The sequence below is a fragment of the Eutrigla gurnardus genome (genome assembly GCF_963514095.1).
Source record: "Eutrigla gurnardus genome assembly, chromosome: 8".
In the NCBI taxonomy this organism is placed as follows: Eukaryota; Metazoa; Chordata; class Actinopteri; order Perciformes; family Triglidae; genus Eutrigla; species Eutrigla gurnardus.
In genome coordinates this window covers 19,099,850-19,116,577 of record NC_139922.1, presented here as the reverse complement: position 1 = coordinate 19,116,577, position 16,728 = coordinate 19,099,850, and the positions used below count along the sequence as shown (strand labels likewise).

The window sequence follows — 16,728 nt, the reverse complement described above, 5'->3', positions numbered from 1 at the left end:
CCTTGCTTTTTATAGGCAGGTTGGGGTACAGTAATCTGATTTAGCATAATCTCCTCCAATCTCTGATAAATGCTTACAGCGTGCATCTCTCAGAGAGGTCTTATCCTATTGGTCCGTTTTGAGGTATTACTGCTATCCGCTGTTCATAATGGTTCACATGGGAGTTGGACACCGTTAGAGGAATTTGTTAAGGGAATCCTCATCTTTGGAAGCAAGAATTTAAATGTGTAATGTTGTTAAGAATCTAGATGAGAAAGAGTGTCCATTGGTGCTGTTTTCAGTGTTGGATTATTCTTAGTGCTAAATAACCTAAAGGTTAAATGTGATTGTAACTGTTTCACTATACAGAGCAATCACATGACTTGAGTCTAATCTTTAAATAATGGGCAATAAATTGTACTTTGGTTCAGAGTATCTTGGTATGTGGAAAGTCCCCTCTTCATATGGGATCCTTCGTTATTTACTTTTCACTTTTAGAGTTGGTTTTTTTTTTACATAATTTGTCATTGCACAGCCACTGTCCCAGTTTGGAGGTTACAGTCCTGAGTGATCCAAGTATATGTAGATTTTTTTAAATCAATGTAATTGTCAAAACCTTGACATGTCTATTTAGTTGAAAGGAAGAATTGGGAACAAGAGACCAGTGTGCAGGTTTCCATCTCTTGCGCAGATTATCGTTATTAAACTAGTTAGAAAACAACTTCTTCTGTCCTCTTCAAGCGACCCTTTTATAACACATTCAATATGCTGGACTTCCCCCAGAGTGGATGATCAAGTTCCTCTACTTTCACTATTTCAAATACACCACAGCACTTTAAATTGCATGACATTCCAGAAATTCCATAACCACTGGAGGGACAGTGGTGACGTTAGGGGCTCCTAGTGGCAGGTGCTTGTACGTGCAACAATCGAGTTGAGTGGCCCAGGCCCAGTCCACAGGTCTTCTGGATGGGAATGCCAGCCAGAGGACTGACTGAAGTGATGTCCCTGATGTACAAAATCAGTTGAAATCTATTTTGATCTTCATTCAATATCAAATCTGCTCATAAGTTTTGTCCAAAAGTTGTAAAACCGTTCAATGGTGCTACTTATAAAAAAGAAATTCAAACAATACTTTTCCTCATGTAAGAACAACATTCTGGGGCGAAATCCCAAATACTTGTCTTAAACGTCTAAGATGATCCAGTTCTGTTTGTTGTAAGCCACTGAAGCCTACATTTGAAAATATATGTGAGCTGCATATTTGACAAGCTAAATGTAACAGTGTTTTACCTCCATTTTTAGTGGATATCCAAAGTACCATAGTTAAACCAATCCCCTTAGGGTTTTTTAAAAAGGTGGCCTTAATATCCAATCCAATATATTTGGATTTAAGCTGCCAATAGCTGATCATAGGGACCAATAATAATAATAATCACCACTCTTGTTGATACTAATACTGATACAGCAATTAAGCTTGCAGCCCCAACACCTGCTATACAAATATACTAGAACTAGTCTATGCATAATCAATAGGCTATCATTTTAGACAAGTGGCTTTTATACTAAAATACTGTTTTACATTATTTACCTCTATAATTGTTTGTACATCCTGTGTCATATTTCCCAGACTGCACCTGGCCTCAGTGTGAACTCCACCAGCTTTCACTTCATGGCTATGTACCAGCAGTATTACAGTATGGACTATATACATCTGCTGGCTTACATCAGCTGACACACCCTTAACCATGATATAACACAGCTGCCTGCCTGGCATTAAATACACCCCCTGGTGGTGGAATTAGGTTCCACAGTCAACATTTAGGGCTCATTGAAAGCTACAGTCACTGTAGAACGAAATGGTTCAAATCAGATTCGTCAGTTTAACCTTTAATACTATGTTTCAAGTAATAAACAATAAATTCATTTGTTAATGTACAGCATATCACATGTGTTTGTGTGCTGTGTCAGTGTGTGTGTGAGCAGCTTTCACACTGGCCAGCGTCCAGATACTGTAGAGGTCAGTCAGCAGTGGTGGAGACCATAGCCATCAGGGTGACTCTGTAAACATTCGTCTCGTCCCCCTTCAAGGTAAAAGGCACGCATGTCTCCACCACCTCGTAGGGCTGAAACAGAGACACACACACACACACACACACAAAAGGAGGTCGGTAGTGTTGCTATACAAACTACTAGTTTAACTCAATATTTATTACCGTAAAATGACATTTCTATGTTGAAATGACCAGTGTTGATTCAGTGACAACAACAGTGATACAAACCGTCCGTCCTCACCTTGTATCCACTGCAGGGAGTCCATGTGACAGTGATGGTGCATCTGTGGCCTGCCTCCACGGTGCCTTTGCTGGGCTGCACGCTGAAGCCGTGCTGCTGCAGAGATGCTACGTTATCCCAGTGAAACTTGCCGCTCTGGGGAAAAACAGAACAAAGATAATTCCTCCATACAGGCGTTCAAGATAAGATTGGTACATCTGCATTTTTTTTCTCACCAATCCTTTACCTTAAAATATGGGTTGGAGTATATAAAGATTAAGTCAAGTGAAGATATTAAAGGTTGTATCAGCGATTCTGGTTGCCCTCACTTCCGTTGCGAGATCCAAAACAAACAGAGCCAGCTAGCCCCTCCCTCCCATGTTTTGAAAATGATCATGGACGGGCATTTTCATGAACGTGATTGGTTGGAACACTGTTTATTTTGCTTTTGAGGTGTTGGTAGTACCATTTGTTTTTGTGTGCGATCTCGGAGCCTAGGCTGCCTAGAGAGACGCGTTTTTTTGACGGCCTGCTTATGGGGCGGGCAGCTAGCGGATCGTGAGGTAAAAACAGATGAATGTGATCATTTATGTTTCGGCCCAGAATCGCTGATACAACCTTTAATATACAGTATGATAATGATACTGACTTTTGCCATGCTTGTATGATGATTCTGAGCGAAGCCCTGCCTCAAATCGGTTATTAACTCTTGAATGACGCATGGCAGTACACTTGAGGAAACATTTAGCAGTGTCAGTATTATCAGATGACATCACAGTACCTTCTCACTGGGCTGTGTGGAGCGGAGGCATCCCACCTGCAGCTCTCTCACTGCAGGTGGGATGCCTCCTGTGCTGCATCTGGCCCGCAGGGTCACCAGCACAGGGATGGAGGGCTTCTCCATCACCTCTGACTCTGCTAGATAGGGAGGAGATTTAGCCCATTTACTACAAATCACAAGTCACGCAGCAGAGTTGATGGAATTTGCTGCGTCAGTTCATTTCGTTCACGCATGGCACGCTGCAGCCATGCCAATGTGGAAACTAGAAAGTGGACTTCACTTCCACAATGATTATGTGACCTTAACAAGGATGCATGCTTCCCTAATGATCGTTTTATAATGGCGTACACAATTCAAGCAAGTTTCAAGAGTCTGCTAATTGATTTTCACACTGTACAGGAATGAATGAAAACTAATGGCTGCCTGGAAGGAGAATACACGGTTATGGTCTATTCACTTCTTCAGGGAAAAGGAGGCAGACTTCATAAAGTGGAATTTTGTTCGATGTCAAGGAGGCTATCATAACATCTTTTCTTCTGATTTATTTTTCCGATTCTGAATGCTGAAATTATTTTAATGCACAACAGCGCTTCGGTTTGGTGACATTTTAAAGCACTAACAGGAAAATAGGCGAAATATGATCTGAATGCTTGTGACAAGCACAAGGGGCCTTCAGCATCCGGCAATTAGCATAAATCACAACAACACATACCCTGCCCCTGCTGGCATAAATTATGGCATGTGTCCGGGAGTTATTAGTCATATTCATGATGTCATGGCCTTTATTTCGTCCGACTTGTTGGTATCTTTGAGAATATGCTTGAAATGCAATTATTGCATGGATCATTTCCACAGATTATACTGATCATTTCCACATTAACTCTATTCCATTAAACCACATCATGTCCATTATACCAGAAGTGGATAACCCTGAAGAAGAGATGAAGGAGGAGGCCTGGGTACCTGTGAGCTTAGGTTCACTGCTTATCAGTGGAGGGAGGAGGGATTCAATAGGCACTGTCAGCAGGTCTCCTCCAAGTAGATACATGTTGTGTGAAGAAGCTGCACCACTCAGATCCACCGTACACACTTTACTCTGAGAGACAGAACCGGCACAGGGTTAAAGGTTTTTTATATCATGAAGACCAAAGACATTTGGGGGGCAGCATTTTGTTGGGACCATGTGATGCTCTTAAACAAGTTATTCCATTCGTGGTCAGGTTTTCTGTTCTGAAGGCGTGAGTGAGTCTTTGTGTGAGTGGCGCTCTGCTAACCTTATTCACAAGCTCTATGGTTAGTTTGTCAGAAAAGTTGACAGACGGGTGGTCGGGCTGAAAGGTGACGGTGATGTCCTGGCTCTTTCCTGGAGCAATGCTGCCCTCTGCTGGCACCACATGGAACACGCTCAGCCCATTGTAGTTCTGGACTCCTACATGGGATGCAAAAGACATACTGCTGCTACTAAAATATCCCGTTATTACTTCTGCTACTAGTACTGCTGTTAGAAATGAGATAGAAAGTACTCTTAGTCATTTCACTGTAATTGTACCTTGTAATTTCAATGTCTCCGATGCCAAATACCACAGTTGTTGCTCATTTGGACCACTATTATTTATGAAGTAACTCTAGTTACAATATTACACATACAAATAAGGCATGGATTAATTACTTTCTTTGATACCAACTGTCCCATCTTTTCAAGATAGCTGTGATGCCCGACCAATAGTGGATATCAATATCTGTTATGAAATAGGAGTTGCTCAGTGAGACTGATGTGTCCTGGGTTTGTTCGCATTTGTCCCACGCCCCTGTATGTTACAAAATTGAAACATTTTTGGTTAATCACATCTTACCCACAGTAGGCTTGACCTGAGAGTTTGTGTGACTCCCCAGGAGGAAGGCCACCCTGTCAGCTGCACCCTGAAGCTCCGACTGAGAGAGGCTGGCCAACAGCACCCTGTAACCCGCTGCCACCGCTGAGCTGTTCTGCAGCTGCAGGCCAAACGGGACTTAATGTCAGTTCAGAATCTGCAACCGACTCAAAAGTATCAAGGTAACCCGTGCATGTAAAAAGCAAATTGAGTTCTGAATAGACCTGAATCAGACATGGAAAAACAGAAATGATCTTCAAAACCTGTTCTTATACTTCTTCTTTTACCTTTGCCATCAGCACATTGTTGACTGACCTTCAGGACCTGTGAGGTGCTCTCCTTCTCCAACACATAGCCAAAGTCAAGGAGACCTCCGGGGTGGGAGGAGGTTACAGCAGGGACCACACCCTCACCACACAGAGTCATCTCCAGGGTCATCTTCTGGCTACACACCTCCAGGATCTCATGGTACTGGTGACAGCAGAGGGTATCACTAAATATTCATGTTACTGAATTATATTTTGAGAGCTAAAATGGCTAAGTCCGATGACATTATGACTTAAGGATCATACATTTTTGAAGAAAAGTGTGACACATGCTAATATTCGTATTAAGTTCTAGTAAATAAAGCCAGCGCTCCGTGCTCAATTCTACTGTTGACCCACCTTTTTCTCCACAGACGGACTGAAGGCCAGAACCAGAGTGTGCTTTTCTCCGGGTCGTATGCATCTGAGAGCATTCAGAAGGGAAAATGGGCCGTGTGTATCCAGCACTGATGACCTCAGCTTGGAAAAGGTCAAAGAAAAGCAGTGGTGGAAACTGGATAATAATATTATTATTAGCATACAGTATGTAGTAGCCATAATAAAAGTAGTAGTGGAAATTTAGGAAAAAGATAAACAACTGACGTACTTAAGATATGAAAATAACCAGCGGAAAGAGATGCAATATGTAAAAAATATAAAATTAGGTAAATCTATTGATGAGTAAGACTTGTTCCCCCTGGATTAACCTCATAGATGCACATTCATAAAAAAGGCAATGCATAAGTATGCATCTAACATGATGAAATCTTTGCTTTAAGTGATTTTATCATGAAGGGATAGTTTAATTGTCCGGTTTTGAGATACCCATGGTTTTCCGCTGCTGATCATGCCTGTATTGAGTAGAGACAGATAGGAGCTGTGGAGAAAGCGAGATGGGGGATGACACACACCAAAGGCCCTCAGCGCGGTCGGACATGAACCTGGGATGTTGCGATTACACAACTAACGCCTTGAACCCGGAGGCCACTGGGGAGAAGGCTGTCTCTGAGATGTTAGCCTCCATCTCAGTGCAATGAACGTGAACGAAACACCATTTATTCTACTCACAGCATTTCAAATTTTCATTTCAAATTTTCAAACATAACATGTATCCTATGGGAACGTGTCCTTGTTACTCTATATAACCCACAGTACACTCCTTTGAATTGCTTTCAACAGAAATGCATCGAAAAGCTGTGGCTGAAGAGTAAACAGCTGTGAACCACAACTTCTGCAGTTTTACGTGTATGTCATTCCACATCTCTCTCTCCTGACATTTCCTTTCTTCCCACCCTGCTCTCAAATAAAAGAGTTCCCCAAAAATACTTGACAGTGTGAAGTGCGAATAATATGTTTGTCTGTAAATTGTGTGAGGCCCTTTAATACACACTTCAATATTAAAGATGTGCCATACAACTCTTTTAGAGACTTTTACATGCTAATTATATTCTTTCATTTATTTAAAAACATTTTGTAGCATTTTGGGGATCTGGGGAGGACAGCATGACTCTTATTTCTAGAGATATTTGTTAAACGTTGTGTTTCGACAGGATACATCCAAAGTTTCCTTGGAAATGTTCTGAACTGTAAACCTCTTGATCACTTTTACCCCTAAAGATAAAAGACAGGAAGAAGACACAGTAAATAAGCACTAAGATGTGTATGCTGAATGCACAAGTGAACATTTACAGCAAGAACCCAACATAGTTCGAAAATCACTCACCCGTTGCCACCCGATGGAAGTCTATGACATTGTTTCCATTGTTGGCTACAACCACTAGAGGGGGCTGTACAGCAGGACACCGCAGCTTCAAGGACAGCGTATTGAAGGGGCTGTGGAGATATGCAACATTACAAGCTATGAAATGAGGAGTACATGGAACAGCTCCCACTCTTTGCTTTCTTAACAACACGTTGAGTCGGGAGAATGATGGAACATTATGTAGTGTCACCTCCATGCCGGTTGGGCCTGGCAGTCCTCCACTGGAGGGTCTCCATCCGACACAAAGCAGGAAGCGGTGTACTCGCTGTAGCGCTGGGTGAAGGAGCGCAGCAGAGCGGTCCTGGCCTCCTCGTATTGCTCTGACCTTGAAGGAAAAGATTGAGCACAATGAAACAAATTTACAGCGTCTCATTTCTGTTAGTACAATGAAGCCCTTTCTCTTCTAATACTGTGTGTATGGTGTGGTCACTGCAGATGAAAAAGAAATGTGAATACTGATGAAATCACTTGAGCACTGGAAGACGAGGGAATCAAGCGAGAGCTTTGTGTGTTACTTATTAAAGTGCTGTTGGATCTCAGACGCTATTTAGTTATTCACTGGGTTGAGGCAATTTACTACATATAGATGCTTTCTAAAGAATAATTTATTCTCTTTTGCAGTACTACTCTGATATTTGGTAATGGAATATTTATGAATGAATATTTGCTTTACTGGCGTTTCAGTCCAGCAAACTGGACACATTTTCCAAGGTAATTTGCGCTACAGAGCAAGAAACAAGATTTATGACATTAAGCAAAAAAAAAAGAATGAAGAAAGAATCAAGTCTTTGTAGAAAGGAAAACCTCCTACCACGGCTGTATGTCGGCAGGACATGGTGGTTCAGTTAGCTGTTCTATCTTTGGGCTATCTGAAGCCTTGCTAGTCTTTGGAATTACAGATGCCTTCTTTCCTTTACTGGTTTCCACTGGGACCTTGGTTTTTGTCTCGGAACACACACACAAACACACGTTCAGTTAATTGGCGGGTTCATAGGTCAGACAAATGTAGCAGGAGGTGACTGGAGTAAGTGTGTGTATAGTTGTACCTCCTGTCCGCTCCTCTCCAACTCCGTCTCATGGAGCAACTTGGCTCGCTGGAGGAGACGCAGCGCTTCCTCTTTGATGTCTTGGTCTGACAGTCTGGGCCTGAACGTCACTTGGACCAGACATCTCTATGTGAGAGGAATTTCTCCGATTTAGAGGATCCAGCAAAACACATGGGTTATTTTTAAGTTTCCACATGCATTCGGATTTCAGTGTTCTGAAATCCGAAACAGTCTTCTGACTCCTTCTATTTAAACCTCAGCTTAATTATGACCAAGCAGAGGTTTGAATGAGTTTTTGGGCAGTCTCCTGTGAGGGGGTTCTCTAGCGTAGACAAAATTGGACAGAGGGCGATAATCCCCCCGTTTTCCAATTTCAGACTATTTACTGGATTTCTAGGCCGTTACGCAGTTTGAATGCAATGAATTCACTGTTTCCATAAACATTCTGGAGGAAATCTTCCACTGTCAACAAACAGAAAATCTTCTGAATCAACTGTCACAAGCTACAAAAATAAAGTACAAGGATCTCAACAAAAGAACAAAATCATACTTATCCAGCGAATATATAATCAAAATTAAGATTCAACTCTTTTTGTTGTATTATGTTCTGTACTCAGTGATAAAGCCAGTGCAAAAATAAAAAGCACTTGTTAACTTCCTTCAGATGTCCAGCAGGGTGCATCATTACACTATAAAGGCATCTGTTGTGAGCCCGTGGCAGCTACCAGCTATGGCTGTTTGTCTCACTGTAGTTCTGTTTAACTGTGCTGTGGTTTAACAATTTCGTCAGCTCTGTGATCAGCGTGTCTTTGCCGCAATTTGTCATAAAAAGTAAAAATGTATTTGCTAGTTCCAGGTATATTCAGTCGCCCAAATAGCTCTAAAAACATGCTTGGTTTGAACAGGTCCAGGGGAATTCCAGCAATTTAGTAGTGCACTATTAGAGCGTTGGGGGAATGGAGTGCCCCTCTAATATCAATGTAAACATAAGAAGTGTGCTATCCACCTCTCCGGGCAGTAGGCGGCCGGCGGAAGGAGTGATGCTGATGTCTGAGTCCTCGGGGAGGCTGAAGGAGAACAGCCTGGGTGCTACAGCAGCCGTGGCGTCCTTGACCGATGGAGCGGTAGGTTGTTTGGACTGGTTGTGTTTGGTCTGATGGTAGATCAGGTAAATTACGGCAGTGGAGTTGTCCCCCACCGCCGTCGCCCCAAATTGAACATCAGAATGGGACAGCTGCAATGGAGGGTGGACACCCACTGCTCGGCAAGGCAGAAGGAAATCTCTGAGGACAAAGAGAAATAAATAGATTTATATTCATAGATATCGGATGCACTAAACTGATTCATATCCATCATATCAGACATAACGACACCGATCGCAGGGCTGCTGCAATAGCCACAATATTGCAGTACAGCACTATTGACAAGCCAACCAACATGGCAAGCAACAGCAAAAAAAAAATGTTCCTATATATTCTTTGGTGAAGTCTTTGCAATGGGAGCGTTGTATGCTACAAACTCCAGCTTTTTGTCCCAGAGAACTTTGGGTAAAATGCTGCACTAGTCACTTTTACTCACGCCTTCCAATTACAATTGAGGAGGGGCGGGATAAATATCACAAACACCAACCGTCACATCCTAAATGTAGGCTGCAAGAGCTGAACAACAACTGTAGAGTGGTAGAAATGAATAAACACAAACCAGCTGGTCCGTCTTCTCTCTCCCTACATCCTTCAGCCTTCCCTTCATCCAGAGCAAGTACTCTTACTTGTGCCAACATTTTTACTTCCGCAGATATTCTGTCTCATAGCAACTAGAAGCAACAGTGTGTCTCCTGAAAAAAACGCTGCACCCCATTGCCCTTCTGTGTTCTGCATTTACATTCAACAAGCATTTAATCGGTTTAAAACGGTCATCTTTGCTATTTAAAAGGCACCTTTTAATAGCTTCACAATAAAGCGTATTTAAATAGCACTAAAATCTGTATAAATTAAGTCATTTGCAACAAAAAGTATAATAAATAGCAATAATAGCACATAGTATCGTGCTACTGAGCTAATCATTTTCACTGCATAGGTAATTCCTCTGATCAAACCCTGTATTGTGATTAAAACCAGAGATATACTAGTCTTACACTCAATGTAAGAAGAAAAGTGAACCTGTTAATTCCTGATTTGCAGGTGAGCTGGAAAGTGTACTCTTTGGCTTTGTTGGCACTGAAAATCAGATCGATCTGCAGGGTCTCTTGTGGGAGCAGAGTGCCAAAACCGTCATTAGGCTGGACCTCCATAAACTGTAGAGAGAGAGAACACGAACACACATTTTAAGATTTTATTTATGGGTGACGTTTTCTTTCAGTATATTTACATTCAGTTCTTCTCTCTCTATTGATGCTTCAACAACATGGAAGTTCTCAGACTCTGCAACTTCCTGTTTACATGGAAAGTGGGAATGTTCAGTGTTGTGTCCATGTGCATTTGCTGCTTGTGCCTCTCTGACCAGTTTTACACAACGCTGGAAGAAAACAAGAGACTTTCTTCCACAGCAGCCTGACAAACACAGGACACTATTTGCACAGCAGTTAGATCCGTGCTATTCATGGTGCTGTAACCCCGTAAGTCAAGAGACAACCGGGAAATGAACAAACCCCATAATTGACAGGCCCCATAAGGATAGTAGTTTTTAGCAGAGGAGTCTCATCCATTACAGTGTCGCTGCTTATTATTCGCTTACTTTACACGTATCAGAGCTGCATTAACTTCACATTAAAAACATCCAACGGGTAATTGCTGTATTTCTGCCAAAGTAGCTGCTCAACGAGTATCTGCTGTAGTGCTAAGCTGCATTTGCTGTTGCCATGGTAACTGAAGGGGTTGCCAAATCAACCAGGACTGAAATCTCAAGGATTACGACTTAAAGGGTTGAAAGAAAGGAGCAAATCTAAAAAAATGGAAACCTGTAAAATGAAGAGTGAAGCTGAATTTCCAACAGTGAAAGGACTTTTCATTTCAAATGGCTAACAATGACGCTTACACACAGTAACTAATAGTATCTGGGTTAGTTTCTGTTAGAATGGATCCAAGCAGCTGTACACAAAATAAGGCATTCACAGCACCACAAACTAACATCCTAGAGGTTGTTGTTACTCATGCAGTACCTCTGGGACGCCCAAAAAGCCGAAGTCCTGAGGCAGCAGGGACAGGTTGGTAAGGCAAACGCTGCTCCTGACCGACTGGTAAATGGAACAGAAGCCGAAGTCCACCTCAGTCCGGTCGAACTGCAGGTCTGAGGAGGTCACAACAGCTAGGACTGTGAAATCCACCGGCTTCACCTGAACGCAACGACACGACAGCTTTAAAGATCTTTGAATGATGAGGAATCAGCTTCATGCATACATATTTGCTCTGATTAGATCTCCTTTATGTCATTCTAATACTGCAATCATGTTTTATTACACATATGTAAATTGAAGAAAAAAACATTGATGTGAACCAACACTGCAACAAGATGAACATGGAACAACAAATTTCCCAGTTGTGTGTGTGTGTGTGTGTGTTTGTGGGCACTCCAAAACAGAGTGTTTACTCATGAGATTTGGGAATTAAAATCTTGTCAACAACTCAAGTAACCATTCATCAGTTATTGTTATATAATTAAATTAGTATTGTAATAATCGTGAAAGGCTGTCTGTATCAACAGAGATTCTCTCCTTTCTTCTTATTTTGCTTAGTTCGGGACATTTGTGAAAGCAGCGTCTTATTTCTCTGACACACTGCTTTGTTCTAACCAACGCCGCTCGCTCACTTCGTTCACTCTATAGCTCGCTCCACCGTCGATGCTGCTTCCCTCCCTCGTCAAAAAAAGGTGTGGCCAAATTTGAATGCAGTAACTGACATTTGTAACATATTATACCTTTAAACACACGCAAATATAATTTCATTTTTCAAAAAGGATACATAATTCCCCAAAATACGGAACATGTCACATAGAACGACAGTGTGGCTCATGGGTTTGGTTGTTTCCGTTAAACAACTGAGGCTGATGTCACAGAGCTAAATCTGTCTTTGTGTACACAGACAACATTTGGTAGGATCAGCTAATTTATTTCTATTTAAGGAACAGCAATAAAAATACAGAGAATCACCAACCATGTCATTCAACACTACTTTGTTATGTGTGTGTGTGTGTGTGTGTGTGTGTGTGTGTGTGTGTGTGTGAGTGTGTGTGAGTGTGTAGCACTTAATTAGAAAAACCAAGTAATCTTGTGAGAAGTGTTTTTCCAGATAATGTCGTCCTGAATCATATCGGTGATCAGCAGATGAACTCGCTTTCCTGGCTGCTGTGAAGTCCATACCGCAGTGTGAGTGTGTGTGAGTGTGTGTGTGTGTGTGTGTGTGTGTGTGTGTGTGTGTGTGTGTGTGTGTGTGTGTGTGTGTGTGTGTGTGTGTGTGTGTGTGTGTGTGTGTGTGTGTGCACACATGGTTTAATGCCCGGAGCTTAGGCTGGGGGCAACAGCTTTGGTGCTCCACAGGAGCATCCTGGCCCATATTTGGCTCCACTCCCCCCCCCCCACACACACACTCATGGTAGAGACAGGGAATAGGAGCTGGATGGGGAGGAAGAGGAAGGTGACGATTTGGCAAGAAGACCGACCAGATTTAGATTTATTGAGAAAGCCGACTGGCATCAATGCAACACGAATGTCAACGCAGCTGCTCTGCATTTTTTAATAAAGGCTGCTGCTGCCGACAAGCTGAAGGAATTCAGTCGCAGTTGGGAATTCATTTTCCACTTCAAGAGCTCCCGAATTGACTGTTTTCATATTTCAAAAGTTTTCAATTTGCAAATTGGACCATGTGGAGAGGATATTGAGCTTTGTGCCTCTTGCGGGGAGTGATTTATTATGTTTGACACTGAGCTGCATTTCAGAGTGCTGAAATGATAAGATATCCTTTGTGGTGGCATATTATGTTTCCCTCATTTGTTGTTCAGAAGTCATTTATGTCAGAAGAGAGATTAAATTGTGTCATGTGTGCCGCTAACAGCCAAGGGAAACTATACAAATGAAGCTGTTTAGAAAACAGATAACACAGGCTGCAGCTTACATCAACTCACTTTCAGATTCTTGGTCAGTTTCAATGTTTTGTCCCCAACGACAACAATGAAGCATTTTGAATTGCACCTCTGATTGGTTTCTTCTCTATAGCAATAGTAATGTATGTTTACAGTAGCCATTGACGACGCCAAACTGTATTGCAAAACAAGATTTCCAGAAACCAGATTTCATTAAAATTCACACACAAACAGAATCCAAGAACCCCTTCTGTCTATGTCAAGGAACATGTATAGGATTATCATCAAGGGAAATAATTTGTTTATAATAATTATGTTTCTGAGGAGTCATACTTCTTTTATGCCACTTTGGTGTGACGGATGGCTCTGAATAATGCTATAGCCTCAGGTGCTGCTGTAAAGGCCAGGCGGAGATGTGACTCAGAGCTGTAGTTAATTTAAAATCTTTGTCGTTGCTGTTGGGATTAAAACACCAAATTAGCCTCAAAGAAGTCAAAATAAAAGTCAATTGATTATCATTATTTGCAGTTATCAGTTTTCTAAAAAGTATCGTCCTACAGTTTCTGCCGGTCCTTAACATCCCCATTTACATTTTAAGCATATAGGCTTGCATCTTTTGTCATTTAAAAGAGTATTTAAATTCCAACAGTTGCTGCTATCGCTTTATTTGTTCAGTAAGCGATTGTTGGCAAAACCTGACGTCAAAAGGGATGGGATTTAATACAAATAATCACCCCAATAGATAAATACATGGTTAAAACGAATGTGAGCACATAATATGTACTCCTGGAATACGAAGAGAGATTCTGGAGAAATTCTCAGTGAAACAATATGGGGTAACCTTTATGCTCGGCTTATTAGCGCACATGGAGTAACTGGGCCTTGGGGCTGGGAGATAATTTTAGCTTGTTACCAGCAAAAATAGGTTACAACCTTCAGTGCCTCTGCTTCAGTTAGGGATAAAGTAGGACACAAGCCCTGTAATGCACCACAAGAACAGTGTTTTAAGGATCACAGGGAGTTAACTGTCAAATAGACAAACGTGTAGCGTGTTTGTATAATACAAACCTGGCCTGCTACTTGAACTGTCAGGGGAACTTCCAGGACTCCTGTGTCACTGTCAAAAAACTTCTTGGCATCTTTGGATAAAGAGCTTCTGTGTGAGAGCAAAAAAAAAAAACAAGCACAATTATGCAAAGTGGCACTTTCTCCTAAACACGTTCTATTTTTGCAATGTGTTCATGAACAGAAACAAAAAGCAAAGACACCAATTAGGGCTCGGTGATTTAAAAGGGTTGGCAATTTTTCAGTCATAAATCCACGATCCACCTTCAAGCTTTACAAAGAAAGATGAAGATTCAGACCCTGAAGACCCGTTACTTTACTCTAACCCACGACTGTAGGATCAGCTCGCCCGGAAAGGCAGGAAAGAGATGTAGATTGCACCTCCACACTACTGTAGGTTGTAGCCATGGTGACGGGAGACGTAAGTATGATTCAAAGAGGCCCAGTAGTCATGCACAGGCTTATGTAAAACTAGTCCTTCAATATAACACGAGTACATACACTGTATATATGCATGTGGAGTTCATTATCATGTAAACAGCGGTCAAATGTCAGATGCAGTTGGTGGCTCAGATCCACCCCCGCCTCTCACTTTCTCTCTCCTTCTCCCAAACACCCTTCTCTCCCTCTCCGCTGCTGTTCCTTGTTTCCCCCTCCTCTGTTTCCCCTGCTACAGTATCAACTGTCTTCACTGTCTTTCCCTCTTTACGCTCCTAATGCTGGTTGAAGGCTTGAGAGCTAATGCTGTAAATGTCAGCAGTTTTAAGGCTCTCCAGATGTCAGTGTGTGTGTGTGTGTGTGTGTTTTTCTTTTTCCAAAGCGCTACAACCAACAGCCTCGCCTTCAACAAATCTGTCAGCTTCAGGTTCGAGGAGAGGCTTCTCATTGCGATCCACCGTAAACGTGCCGTTCTAATGCCAACACCCTTCATGACTCAAAATTAAATCTCTTCATTTACAAAGGAGGACTAATGGAAAAAAAGTATCCCCCCCCCTCTGTAGCTTGACCAATGAGCACAGGGGGGGTGTATTTAAGGAAGCACTCTCGTTCTGCCTGCAAATAGCATCGCTGCTGGAGAGTCACTCTTGAATTAGCTTGGCAGGGCAGAGTGGAAAAGCGTGGTGGGACGTCGCCAGGCCCATATGCTCGGGATAATTTTGCGGATGGATGGGGTTTCAGATTTGTCAGTGTCCTACACAGGTTTACTCGAGTGCTTTTACGGTCTGTAGCCAGATTACCCACAGCCTCATCCAAAAGAATTTCTGTGTTTGTATGTCCTTTGAGTTTCTTGACAACCGTTTGAGTGATCGCCTTCACACTTGGCAGGTGCATTGCTGAGGACCCAATGAAGTGCAGGGTCAAGTGTGTTTGAATAGGTGTTCTAACGTTGCGGTGCTGGTATGAGAGCTACAGTGTGACTCTCCAAAGGATTTCATCTCAAATTACATACAAACAAAAATAATTAAAAAATTAAAAAAATGATTTCGGTGTCCATTCCTCAAAAACATGGAAAGTCAAAGAACAGACACTTCGCAGGATTACCTATAATCCATGAGAGAAAGGCTGAAAAACACTAAATACATATTTATCAGGACGTTTTAAGAACGTTTGATTTGAGGAAAGCGGCTGCTCTAGTGCTTCCTTTTACCCAACGGGAGCAAATACAATATATTTATTATGTGTAATGTATGTTCAATATGGATTTCTGCTTGGATTTCATGTCACCATTAAAAAAGTGATGATGAAAAGGATTACAAAACAGATTAAGAGGCTTAGCGATTTTTCACTATGGGGAAATGGATGTGCAAAAAATACAGTAAAGGACTGTGAAATAAATGTTAAAAGCCACGTCAACCAAACAGGTCATTGTGTGTGTTTTTTGGGTTTTCTTGCAACGTATAGCATCGTTAAAGGTTCTGTTACTGTTGTGAAAGGTGAACCATCAGTAAATAGTAATGGTGGAGCTGTTTGGTGTAATCTGTAGTAAATCATCCTTGTAATCTCCCTTTTATCAGCCGGAACTGCCGGGGCGGGACACATTGCCTTGCTCTTCAGGGATTACACCGAAAACCGTTCATTCAAGCTGTCCTAGTCTAATGATCTTGTCATCAGGTTTAAATTTTCGTCTGGTCGTGTGTGTTGGATTGAAATTCTCAATATGATTATTTCACGTTACCCAGGAAGCTGAATTATTGTTTTAAAAGAAATGCATGTTTTTCTCTACTCTTTAAAAAGAGTTAAAAAAAAAAAGGTCAGGCCATAGTAAGCTACATGACATGACAGATTTTAGTCCAAAACAAAAATGTGGTGACGTGAAACATCTTCGGTTTATTAAGCAATTTCAATCTGTCTTTTTGGATGGCTGTTTACCCTGAAATAATGAACCAATCAGAGCTCTGTAGGTCATGAAAGAAGTGACAGAAAAACAGCCGCAAAAATGTTGAAAGAGACGAACTCAGCTGTATAAGTTTACATTTAAAAGAACTCTAAAATCTCCATCCATTATCATGAAAAGCCACTCCAACCACCAACTTCTGTGTCGACTGAGAATGACAAGATAAACACAGTGTCC

At 41.8% G+C, this 16,728-nt stretch overlaps 1 protein-coding gene across 1 annotated transcript in view; it reads right to left on the bottom strand.

The window, feature by feature from the left end:
- Positions 1-1,866: 1,866 nt before the first annotated feature.
- Positions 1,867-16,728, bottom strand: part of cfap74 (cilia and flagella associated protein 74) — a 39,717-nt gene continuing 24,855 nt past the window's right edge. The window contains exons 23-39 of the mRNA XM_084015314.1: positions 14,160-14,247; positions 11,176-11,349; positions 10,178-10,311; positions 9,025-9,301; positions 8,019-8,144; positions 7,784-7,917; positions 7,163-7,297; positions 6,934-7,043; positions 6,766-6,821; positions 5,571-5,690; positions 5,221-5,376; positions 4,888-5,026; positions 4,309-4,463; positions 3,998-4,130; positions 3,035-3,171; positions 2,275-2,409; positions 1,867-2,105 (exon numbers count right to left, since the gene is read on the bottom strand). Coding sequence (XP_083871440.1) covers positions 2,001-2,105; positions 2,275-2,409; positions 3,035-3,171; positions 3,998-4,130; positions 4,309-4,463; positions 4,888-5,026; positions 5,221-5,376; positions 5,571-5,690; positions 6,766-6,821; positions 6,934-7,043; positions 7,163-7,297; positions 7,784-7,917; positions 8,019-8,144; positions 9,025-9,301; positions 10,178-10,311; positions 11,176-11,349; positions 14,160-14,247 — 2,314 coding nt within the window. The 3' untranslated portion in view covers positions 1,867-2,000. The remainder of the gene's footprint in view (positions 2,106-2,274; positions 2,410-3,034; positions 3,172-3,997; positions 4,131-4,308; positions 4,464-4,887; positions 5,027-5,220; positions 5,377-5,570; positions 5,691-6,765; positions 6,822-6,933; positions 7,044-7,162; positions 7,298-7,783; positions 7,918-8,018; positions 8,145-9,024; positions 9,302-10,177; positions 10,312-11,175; positions 11,350-14,159; positions 14,248-16,728) is intronic.